The sequence below is a fragment of the Scardinius erythrophthalmus genome (genome assembly GCF_964197995.2).
Source record: "Scardinius erythrophthalmus genome assembly, chromosome: 2".
NCBI lineage: Eukaryota > Metazoa > Chordata > Actinopteri > Cypriniformes > Leuciscidae > Scardinius > Scardinius erythrophthalmus.
In genome coordinates this window covers 39,990,834-40,003,114 of record NC_138222.1, presented here as the reverse complement: position 1 = coordinate 40,003,114, position 12,281 = coordinate 39,990,834, and the positions used below count along the sequence as shown (strand labels likewise).

The following is a 12,281-nucleotide window of genomic DNA, read 5'->3' as shown; positions in this document are numbered from 1 at the left end:
ATGGCAAGGGTGCTCCAGGGGGGGCACAGTCCTGCAGAGTTTAGTTCCAACCCGGCTCCAACACACATACCTGTAGTTCTCTCTGCAGGACTGTGGCCTTCTAGGAACTAGAGTTTAGTACCCCTGCTTTATGGCCACTATGCTCCCTAAATATGGGTTATGCGCAACAAAGTGGTTGCATCATTTCTGGTCCAGGTCTTTTGTATGTGCTTTGGTAAATATAGAGCTGTTTTACTCGATGTGTCTTTAAAGGAGCTTCTAAGGATGAACATTATGCGATAACCATCACATATGCAGATTGAAATCTAAAAGTTTTTCCAAATTCTCATTAAAATTCGGACATTAAAATGGGTTAAATTGTCAACAATTAAAATAACTTGCTTGTTAAGTTGATTACTTTAAATGTCCATAGATATTGCTGTCAGTTCATACAACTGTTAACACTTTCTCCAACGAGTAGATGTGATGAAACCTGGTTTCCTGTTTGTTCATGTGATGTTCAGCATAAAGCCTATACACACTTTCGCTGAGCCTCCACATCGGACTTCTACCTGACAGTCAATGTGGCATTATGTCACCAAACCAGCGGTTTTTTATGTGAATTTCAGTGGAATTTATGTGTAAAAGATGAATTTCTGTCCAGTAAATCTAGACAATAAAGTCAAACAAACAAACAACTGTAAACTCAGACTGCAAGGGTGTATGCCGTTATTAGTAACAGGGTAAACTAAGAGCACAGAAAGTGAAACATGATTTTTGACCTCAATGTAAAATTATATTTTATAATCACTTGTGACCATAGAGAAGTGACAAAGGGGATTATAATTTTATATTTTGCACACATGCATCCCAGAAACTTGTATCCACACTCTCACTGGCATAAAAGCAGGACTACTGTATATCCACGATTATGGATGCACATTTACAGTGTTGTTCACTGAAGATTTGGATGGATTTCTTTAGGAACGGTTTATGCAGATGATCTGCTTATATACTGGGAGTTGCTGCCACCTAATGGACATTTTCAGTATAAAAAGTATTTGTTAATCAGCAGTTTTCTCTTCCATTTCTCCTTCTAATTCACAAGAGTGTACAACTCTTCAAACAAGTGTTCATGCACTCAAACATAAAAGGGACAACAAATGCTAGTTAAAATTCAAAGGATTTTTTTTTAATGGCAAAAAAGCTGACTTTGCTGTGTTAACAGAACCATAATTGAAACCTGCATTGCTGAATAAATACCACTGCAGTGGGATAATTTGGAACCAAGCCCTCTGGTGCGAGCTACTGTGGGCGTGTTGTGTAGCCTGTTTGCTCACAAATTGGCCTATTTTCAGTGGATGCAACAGAGTATTAGTCTGAACAAGCAGCAGGGAAGGAACGCTAACTCAGCAACATTTCCCCTCAATGGGAATGCAAATAAAAACGAGATGCAAAGCAAAACCTTTGATTAAAACTCACTTTCTGTACCAAAGTCCCTGAGCACAAAAAAAAACAAAAAAAACAAAAGAAAGTTTGTATTTGTATAAGAAACTCTTCTGTAATATATTCATTCTAAAAAAAATATATCCATTTTGCATAAAGGGAGACCTGTGTATAAGTACATTATCTCCATGAATTTAATCAGAAAAGCTCTTTTTTTCCTCAATTAGATTTAAGCAAATAATATTTTAGATTTTATCAAATAAAAAGACGCTTCATGCCTAAAAGCTGAGAGGTGTAGAATAATAAAATCAACTTCTTCAATCAGCTGTGTTTTAGCATGCTTATACATGTTAACATATTGTAAACATTGTTCTGAAAGCCTTTAAATAAATTATTGAAATACTTGGTGGTGTAAACAGAAAACCAATTTTGCTGATAGGGCAAATTTATTGCTGATTGCTTGTGTATAAAAAATGCAAGTGCTCAAATTGTATGGCAGAGTAAACACCTCATGGCTGCATGCTTCATATTCTTCAAATGTGTCAATCATCTTTCTTGTCAGAGGTACTGTCTTCTTGGTGGTCGTCATGAGAAGCCGTACAGAAGTAAGGCACAGTGCCGTCACAGTCTGGGTCCTCCCCCTGGAGACCCTGGTAACGCTGTAGCTCGATGTAGGTGGTGAAGAGTTTCGCATACTCCGGGTGTGTGAGAGCGAAGGACTGAAACTCATCTGAGAGAGGAAGCGAGATGGGAAAGTTACTACAAATGTGTTACTCAAACGGAGTCCAAGCTAATCAAGTGAGGTAACTGACGGGCATTAATGAAATTATGCAAATATGCCATGGTAAATAGCATATTTACATCAGGCGCTGTGTAAAAACAAGCCTTATTAATTTTATTTTGGACACTCAAGTAGGTTACTATCCAATATATGCAGCTGATGGCCTGAAATCAACTTCCTGCAAGTATTACAAAAAATGACTCCACCTTTCAAAAGGCAATCAGTCATCGTTTGGATAAAAACCTTCAACCTTGACTGATAGATTACACAAATAACCACAAGCCTTCACTTGAAAGTGTTCATGACTGCACATACAGATATTTTTCAAGGCGTTCACATACACTGCATGGAATCATGTGCTGCTGACTGTGATGCATTCATGTGCAGAAAAAAGCCTGGGCCTCTGGGCGATGCACACCTTAAACTGCCACCCAGAGTTAATGTTGCCAGTGTTAGGTCTGCGTGTGAAGACTTACAAGCACAGATGTGGTTTTACAACTTTCAGAAAATCAAAATCAATCTCATCACCTAATCTGATTCACCAAACTAGACAACCACTGTTACATTTCCTGTGATTTGAGTGTTTATGTACAGAATATGATTAGGAAAATACTAAATGGCATGTTGAAAAACATTTTGCCACAGAATATATAACCAAAAATATAAATAGCTTGACAGCCCACAGAACCCTTGGTTATAAATGGTGTGGTTTTGTTTGCTAAATTTCATACAATTCATGTTTGAAAAAATAAATAAAAATAAAATGGTATTCTCTGAATGATAGCATTTCTAATAGGCCTGACAGTCTTATCTCACTGTAGTAGTTGCTATACAGTTGGCATACAGACCGTAAGTTATGTGTCCCGATCCATCTGCATCAATTTCTGTGAAGAGGCTGTTGACGTCAAGATCACACACTCCAAGAGCAGAACGTATCAAACAGCTAAACTCATCTTGTGTGATACAGTTGTCCTCATCAATGTCAAACAGCTGTAAAAAGAGTTCACAGACACAACTAGACAATTTACCTCATTTTAAACATGTACATAAACCAATTTTGACAACAGAGCACACCAGAGTAATCCATCCATATGCTCTAACTAACGACATGACAAAAATATTTTTCAACAGTAGTGATTTTTGAAAGCCACCCCGAGGTGCTAACAACCACTGGCACACCAGTACTTGTATGGTTTACCTTCATAACCACGTCACAACATCTTCTTTAACACTTCTTTACAAGATTAAATCTTCAGTAGTTTGACAATTTATGGATTGCATTTGTCTTCTCATAATATCATCACTGCAATCTGTAATATCATTACCTTAAAAGCAGTCTGAATGACTTCCTCATTATTAGCTGGTCGGCACAGAACTGTGACACCAATGACATACTCTCTGAAATCAATGGTGCCATCCCCATCCTACAAAGAGACAGAAAACATTTGCTTTAAATAGGCCACACTGTGAATAAAATAAAATGTTGTTTGATTCATCCAGTCCCAGAGATTTATATTGGTTGTGGGCTGAAAATAAAGCAGATTTTTAAAGCAGATATCTGAGAGTATTTCATACATTCAACTTATTTTCTGTATCTTAGTGGGACTCCTATCCATATCTTATTCCACGTGGTTAGTTATGGACACACTCACCCTGTCAAACAGAGCGAAGAGCTCCTCTAGAGCTGGGCTGAGGGGTAGTTTGAGGAAGCTGGCAAACTCCTCAATTGTGATCCTTCCACCTTTGCAAGAACAGGCTATGTTGGCAAAACTCTCCAATTCCTTCTTCACATTGTCCCATTTTAATCTGAATTTAAACAGAAAACCAGAGATTTTGAGCTTGAAACAAAAGTTATGATAGTCTTTTCTTCCCTAGTGTGATGTATATCCAAGTGAAACGACTTGATTGGATGGTTGGATCGTTGTGGTTTGCTATTGCTGTGATCTCCTTTGAGTGATAGGTTGCCTGTCCAGCTCTCGCAGCAGTAAACACGTCATCAGAGAAGAAAAGACATGTCGTTGCAAGAGGGAGGGGAAGTTATTATGATAAAAGATATTTGATATTTAAATAATTAAAAATAAATACTGCAATATTCCATAAAATTTTTTTCATGATTTCATGGTGACTGTAAACTACTATAATTATTTTTTTATTTGGTGTAATCATGTGGGCTATGCGTATCACAATATTTAATGATAACAAGGTTATGCACTTTTTAATTTTTTTTTATAATAACAGTCATACTCCAATTTCCTGCTGATCTTGGTAAACTCCACGAGACCCGCCTCCATAGGCAGGGTCAGTTCTCCAGCTGCAATCATCAGACGGCAATCTTCGTAAGTGTGGTCTGTGATCGGCAGGCCCAGAGATCTAGTAACAGAGTCCGAAATTGTGATACAATTTTTAAGACTGAAATATTGTTTTGTGCACACATTGTAAATGTCCACCATATAAAATCTTATAAAGACATGAAAGAATAAATAGTAACATGACATGCTTACACAGCCATGACAGATCTCACTGACTGAGCAAACTTAATAGGACACTTTTTCTCCATCTCAGTGGGAACTTGAGGGGGCAGAAACTAAAACACAGACACAATAAATAGAATCGTACAAATATTTTGCAACTATATAAGATTTCTGAAGATTAGCTATATGTGAGATTAAGTTGGTCATTTGTTTTAACATCACAGCTTCTTCATGCTCCTTTGACATGTGTATACATCAAACGTGCAAAAAGCAGAGAATATTAGCATGAATTATGCAAATCTTTCTTACAAACCTCAACTTCCACCGTAGTATAGAGCTGACAAAGTGTGAGCAGCAGTAATCTGGCCCTAAAACAGGAACTGGTGGTGAGGTTCCAAATCAACAGCATTTCAGGAAGCATTGCTCTCTATTTATGCATGACTATGTAAAAGGGTCTGAAGACCAAGCTTATCTAAGAAAGTGATCTACAAGACTGCACGTGCAGATATGCAGAGAGGAGGAAGATGACAATTCACTCAGACAGCGGGCTCTCATACTTTTTTATTTGATTATAAAATTTAGCTCCATTTTTCTTATCTTAAATGCCAATAAACCAATGAAACAACCTGTTTGGCTTACCAGTGTTTCTTGCAGCATTATATACATTATCCTGGCATTTGAATTTGAATTCTGATGACATTTTTGTTGTAACAGTGATTGGAAAAGGCCTAAATTGCAGAAGCATTTTGTCAGTTGTGTAAATGCTTTTTGTTTATGTTTAATATTACTTACGATTTTGGACCCTGCCATGTCCATGTGACTGTGTCCTGTAAGAGCGAAACAAGTTTAGTAAAAATTCTTCTATTTTTAATATAAAAACTTTTTAAAAAAAGGCTTGAACCCTGAGCTATTCACAGCTCGAGCTCGACTGACAGACTTTTACCTGTGGTCTTTTAACTGACATGCCTTTAAGCGCTGTGTGTAATTTTGCCAGGTGGCCTAATTCAAATGCATGCTATTTTATGGTCGAGTTACTTCAGTCCTCTCTACTTGGCTATTATGGTTATTTATGGATTTGTATTTTACATAATATTCTATTTATATATATTTTTTTTGTGATACTCCATTGTGTTTGTCAGATAAGTTTATCACCAGAAACTGAGGCATCATGAAAGACTAATACAAGACTTCTATTGAATTTATACTGACCAACTTATTTGGGTATCTGATAAGAATAGGCTGTACTGGGACCCCTGGGACAAAGGCACCTATGGAGGTAAAAAGAGTAGCAAATAAGCACTTTTCATTCATCCTCTGTTCTTTTAGCTACATTCATACCTCCTAAAAACTGCTCAGTACCACTGTCCAACCTGTTTTCCTTATGGAGACATATATTTCAGAATGAAGTTAAGTCTGGCACCATTGATCACACCATATCCTACGTATCAGGTTACAGCTATTTGACTGGTTCTCAATTGGACAATCAAGGATTATCAATGAAGCAAACACTATCCAAATGATATGACCTGAATATAGAAAAAATCTATAGGTCTTCAATTATTATCTTTATCTTTATCATAATACAACAATAAATATTACTCTTCTGCAAAAAGATTTAGTTTTTGAAATATATTTAAATAAATATCACTCAAAGGGATAAAGTCTTAGTGGTATGTGGATAATACCTACTCATAGACACAACTCTCACTCTCTTTTATGTGCTGCTGGTTTTGCTGGCCTCAGCAGACCTCATTCTAGTTTCTTTAGTACACCAAAACAAACCGTCGGCATTGGAAACCCTGAATTATGTGAAAGTTTATCTTCCCCTTCACTTGTATATATTTGCATTAGGGAAATTAGTTATCTGATAGCAGACAACAAGATTTTCATATTGTGCAGTTCATACACAACTTTCATTACCTACTGAGTTATGGACACTTGCTACAGTATACTGTATCTGTAACATCTGTAACTGTATCTTAATATTTAATCTACATTATTATGTTGTCCAATATCAATCATAATTAACATTTCCATATTACAAACAAACAAAAATAAACACAATCTGCTAACCTTGTTTGAAGGTAATGAGACATGATCTGTTTGTACATGTTCCCTCAGGAAAAACGAGCACCTAAAAAAAGAAAATAACACCAGTATTATTTTTAGTGGTACCGTAGCTATCATGGTGGCAATTTGGATGAAAATACTAAGATATTAACTAACATACAGTTTCAAATACACAGTTTTTTAGACAAAAAAAAGACTTCTCAATAATACAATACAATACAAATGTAAATACAATACAATTGGTAAAACTAATTATATATCCACAATGTTGAAACTGGACATTGTTTAGGAACAGGACATCCTGTATTCAAGCTGAGGAAGTACAGGTCTAAGAGTAATTTCCTGCTTTCAAAAGCTGGAACACACACCATTTGGCTTCACGTTGTGTTCACGTTTTTAAACTTTGTTTTATTTTTGACCATTTTAAGTCACATATGATCAACTAAACTAAACTAAACTAAACTAAACTAAACTAAACTAAACTAAACTAAACTAAACTAAACTAAAATTGTGGAGGCACTCACCTGTGGCCAGTGTCCCCCTGACTTTGCTCTCCGCTCAATCTCAAGTATAGTGTTTCTACGTGAGTCTGGATCTTTGCGTGAAACAAGCACTGGCTGCACACAGCGCAAAAACCCTGGGGAACATAAAATAATAAAACAATATTAAAGTGATAATAAAAGCAATAATAATAACACATGCAAACTGACATCAATAATGGATATTTAACAACAATGTTTTTTTTTTTTTTTTTTCTTTGGCTGAGAAATTCCACATTAAGTAGAATCTGTAGCAGTGGTGGCCACTCAATGACACATTAAAGTCTGTTTTTCTGATTTGCTTCTTTGTGCTGACTAGGGTATTTGCAGTAATTCACATTTTTTTACAAAACTGATCAGTGTTGCCAGATCAGGTTGACGATTTCCAGCCCAAAAGCTCTCAAAAACTATTCTCATGACAACCAAGGTGTATAAGTACCATTCAGCCTACCTCCTTAAAATTAAAGAATGATGACAAAATTAATTTATTAAAATGAATCAATTCTCCTGCCAGGAGAAAAATACAACAGGGAAACGGATCAAAACATATAGGCTACAGATACAGTAAATACAGTAAAAGAAAATTAGCAGATGACAAAAATGTTTTTACCCAAACAGATAGACACTGTTAAAGACTTAGTTCACCCAAAAATAACATTTCTGTCATTAAATTCTCACCCTCATGTCGTTCCAAACCCGTAAGACCAACGTTCATCTTCAGAACACAAATGAAGATATTTTTGATGAAATCTGACATCTGAAATCTTTCTGCCCCCTAGATGTGTAAAAACCACCAAACTGACCCCAAACCAGCTCAAATTTTGTCTCCCGACCAAAAAAATATTTTCCAGTACAATCAAATTCTCAAAGGTTTACCAACTTTTGAGTTTAACTTGGAGTGAGAAGGGTAGGCTACTGTTTTTATTAGAGTTTGGCACAAATTTAACGATGTCAATTCATAAGCTTGAGATACTATTCCGATATTGTTTCATTTGGATAAATATCAGGTTCAGTAGCTACATGTTAATTGTTCTCAAGGAAAGAAATCTCTCAACTAATGCTGTAAACATACAGGTTGCCCTGTCAGCTGGTATTATTATTAAAGGTTAAAATTAACAACTAAAATTAATAATAGTTATCTTAGACGTGTGAATCTGCTTTGTGTGCTAAAATAATGTGTTTCACAGTGCCGTTTCACCATTCTTGGTGTGGGGAAAATGTGATTGGCACAGCTTTCCAATTGCTCTGGCGATTCTTGATGTCATACGTCAAACGGAATGCACAGCACATTGACTTTTTTTTTAATTTGGCTTGAGATTTACTTTGGCAGCGTGAGAGAACGAGACAGAGCCTTATCGCGTGTCTCACGCCAGATGCGTGAGAGTTGGCAACCCTCCAACTGTGCAGTAACCTGCACAATCTGGCAACACTGAAACTGATCAACAATGTGAATATATTCAAAAGCGAAAACGTGATCACATTTTTTTGGCATTGCATTTGCTTTTTGTGTTCCTTTTTGTAAAGACCAATATTGATGTAAATAACCACACTGCTTACTGCCAAAGATTGGTGCTTCCATGGACTCGGAGCGGGATACAGTAGAAGGCAGACCAGCTTCAATACAGGCGATGGCATCAAAGAAAGAAGAGTGAGGGGCCACAGCTAGAATGGGGGCCTCTGCACTGCTGGCCTTCTTCCCCTTCACCACCACCCTGAAACCCATCCCGAAGAAATACATCTGGCCTAGAAAGGTCATCACTTTTTTGTGCAAGAACCTGCCCACAAACACATATACAAGCACACCACACATCAGGAATCATAGTGGGTAATGACTTTCATTAATCAAACATACTGACACATGCAAGTACAAAAAGCTTGCTTTAACGGCTTTGACACGGTGTGCTCATCGGGTGTCAGATCAGCATGTTGTTGCATCATTTAAGAGAATAACCACATCCCTCCAACAGCTGTGCTGCCTCCTACGCTGATACTTAATTAATCTGATCAGTGTGGTCAGTCCAAGTAGAAACGAGACGCAGCAAAATGAGCAATTTCTCAAGAAACCACATGGTCTGTTTGACAGAAGCATGAATTAAACAGAATGGAAGGCATCTGTGATGCACTATATTTGCAATGGCTGATATGCAAACCACAAATTGTACATTACCAACTTCAATTATTGATGCAAGGGAAGCATCAGCAAACACACACAGCAATAGACTCCCATGCACACAAGACCTAACAAATCACTATTAGCTTACATTCCTTCTAAGCATTTAGTAAAAGATACAAATCAGGAACTAAGACAAAATCAGTAAATTGTCAGAGGTAGTGTTATCTGTAAGGTTAATGTTCAAGGTGTTGTGCTGTCAGGTTTAGTTAGCAAGCAGGAAGTGTTGTACAGAGGTTTAAACAAGCAGTAGCATAAAAAAAGGTCTATTTTAATCTTCTGCTGAAATGTAGGAGGTGGAGTATCTGTGTGTAATGTGGGTGTACAAGGAGTAGTATGTACCTTCTCCAGCCAGTCATGGGCTCCACCGCTCCAGACAGAGACTGTCTGAATGTTATCATGACAGAAACTGGCCACATGACCATTAGAACAAGAAGCAAGAAAATGGCACGGAGCGGCACAAGGATGATTCCTAGAAGAAAACACTACACACAGACATAAGAGGAAAAATAGACATAATCACACAATAAATATCAAAGAAATCTACACAATGCAAATTACTTTCTATGTTTCTATTCAAGGCATCTGCTAACATGGGAGCAGCGATTCAACTTCACAGATGTTTCTATGGGGACCCTTTAATCGGTTTGAGGGGGAAAGGAATTAATGTATGAAACAGACTCTAAAATAACTTACAATGCTAAATAAAACACAAAATCAAGACGTAAACTGAAATTACTCCCCCCACCCTACTCAAATAGCTATAAGAGTTCTACAGTACTACTGTCCTTGAAAAGTCTGGAATCACAAAATGAATCATTGCTAATTCATTTAATATATAAATACTGCTAATTTCTGTTTCTAAACATCAATTGAAAAAAAAAAGCATATTTGTCATAATTACAGCAGAAATACCAAAAATATATTATCATAAAAGGGGTGTTTTGAATATTGTGTTGGACAACAGAGGGCCTTCAGGTCAAAAAGGTAGGGGCAAACTGACATAGCATGTAAACTAGCTACTTAAAAAAAAAACATCAGTGTCAGAGGTCTTGACCTTCTTAAATTGTATTCAACAATTAAACTATACAATATTGTTCACATAATCTATTGTATTGATATTTAAATGCATTGTAGTAAAAAAAAAATATATATATATATAAACTAATTTTAATGACTGTAATAAATTCATAAATGTAAATACTCTCTCTGTTTCAATACCAGGTGCTGTGCTCTCTTTACGGCATGATTTTCCCTCGTTACAAAAACTGTAACAAAATGTAACATCATTTGGACCCTTTCTACAGCACAGGCAAATTAGCTATTTTCATTCATTTAGTAATAAACGTTTTCTCAATTTTTACACAAATTGTTGACAGCATTTCCCAGCCCTGTTCCCCAAGTTATTGCAATACTTAAAATAAAAGAGTCTTCAAATAAGAAAGCTCATCCAATAACGTAGCTTAGAGGGAAACATATTAAGCAAATCAAATAAGATGTTGAAACATTAAAGGGGTAAAGAGCTGAATGACCTCAGTGAAGACGAATATTGACAAACAAGTCATAAATTGAGAGTATAGACTCACTTTGATTTTATCGGCTTTAGTTAACTTAAGGTCGTGCACGAATGGGTTGATGACGGCGGGCAGCAGCAGGGAATGCTGTCTGGGCAACGCGAACACTCTCTGCGCAGACATCTTCACTCATCAGTCATCACAGCAGAATCTTCATGTGTCAACCCTCTGAACGTACGACGCGCTTCTTCCTCATTTCACTCGCGCGCGACACCTTATGACACTCGCGCCCTAGCGGTCAGCGGATGTGTTTCACAATCAGATGAGATCATAACTAACGGCAAGTTTGTGCATTCTAGACAAGTTTGGAGTCAGAGCAGAGTTTCTGTGCGAGCACTAGCTGAATCAAAATATGCATTATGTCCTAAATGCTGTCATAGTTGGTTTAGAGACAAGCCCCACCTCTTATGGTCATAATCCTATTTAGACCTGTAGCCACTAGGGCTAAAGGTGCCCTCGCACAGGTTAACAGTTTGAACACGTGGCGTCGGTAGACTCTTTTTTCCTAATAAAATATTGCTGATAAATCATTGCGAGGCAGTGTACCGAGCTGAGAAACATTTTCTCTGACCATTTCAGCGAATTCGTGTGTCCAGCAGTATTTCTTCCGGCGGTCTAGAATCAGAATCAGTGATGCTCGACTCGAGAAGGAATCACTCGTTTGAGTCGATTCTTGTTGTTCTGTGTTGTGAACAGTTCGGGCATACACTGAATCGTTTGAAGCGGTTCTTGACTCAGCACAGCAGTAACAGGGTAGGCCTTTAAGAACCAAAATGACGTAAACTGAAGTACATTTGTGACCCTGGACCAAAAATTTGGTCAATTTTTTCAAGTCAATTTTTTTAAATTGGGATTTATACATCACATGAAAGCTGAATTAATAAGCTTTCCATTGGTGTATGGTTTGTTATATATGACGATATTTGGCCGAGATGCAACAATTTGAAAATCTGGAATCTGAGGGTGCAAAAAAATCGAAACATTGAGAAAATCGCCTTTAAAGTTGTCCATTAATGTTTGCGATTGTGCTGCATTCACTCACAAAAAATATATAAATGTTTTATATATTTACCTAGTAAATTTACAAAATATATTCATGGTACATGATCTTTATTTAATGTCCTAATGATTTTTGGCATAAAAGAAAAACCGATCATTTTGACCAGTACAATCTAGGCTATTGTTGGCTACTTGTTGCTACTTGTGACTGCTTTTGTTATCCAGGGTCACATTTACCTACACAAAACGGCA

General features: G+C 36.9%; 1 protein-coding gene across 4 annotated transcripts; it reads right to left on the bottom strand.

The window, feature by feature from the left end:
- Positions 1-1,144: 1,144 nt before the first annotated feature.
- lpcat2 (lysophosphatidylcholine acyltransferase 2) lies at positions 1,145-11,680 on the bottom strand. 4 transcript variants are annotated; one of them, XM_081359892.1, is made up of 14 exons: positions 11,043-11,680; positions 9,799-9,941; positions 8,844-9,061; positions 7,272-7,384; positions 6,751-6,811; positions 5,887-5,945; positions 5,470-5,504; positions 4,991-5,045; positions 4,708-4,790; positions 4,451-4,576; positions 3,859-4,012; positions 3,532-3,630; positions 3,055-3,196; positions 1,145-2,155 (listed from the first exon to the last, which is right to left on the bottom strand). In XM_081359892.1, the coding sequence occupies exons 1-14, from the start codon at positions 11,151-11,153 to the stop codon at positions 1,968-1,970; spliced, it is 1,587 nt and encodes a 528-aa protein (XP_081216018.1). In that variant the 5' UTR covers positions 11,154-11,680; the 3' UTR covers positions 1,145-1,967. The 4 variants fall into 4 exon arrangements, with proteins under 4 accessions (XP_081216018.1, XP_081216020.1, XP_081216021.1 ...); XM_081359894.1 differs by having other exon boundaries at positions 11,433-11,624; XM_081359895.1 differs by lacking the exons at positions 4,708-4,790; positions 4,991-5,045 and having other exon boundaries at positions 11,433-11,646.
- Positions 11,681-12,281: the final 601 nt, after the last annotated feature.

Excerpts from the sequence above, each read along its gene's own strand:
- lpcat2 (XM_081359892.1), bottom strand. The coding sequence starts at position 11,153 with ATGTCTGCGCAGAGAGTGTTCGCGTTGCCCAGACAGCATTCCCTGCTG. Across the intron at positions 4,577-4,707 it reads GTGAGATCTGTCATGGCTGT|ATCTCTGGGCCTGCCGATCA; the intron begins GTAAGCATGTCA and ends CTCTGTTACTAG. Across the intron at positions 3,197-3,531 it reads TCATTCAGACTGCTTTTAAG|CTGTTTGACATTGATGAGGA; the intron begins GTAATGATATTA and ends CTCTTTTTACAG.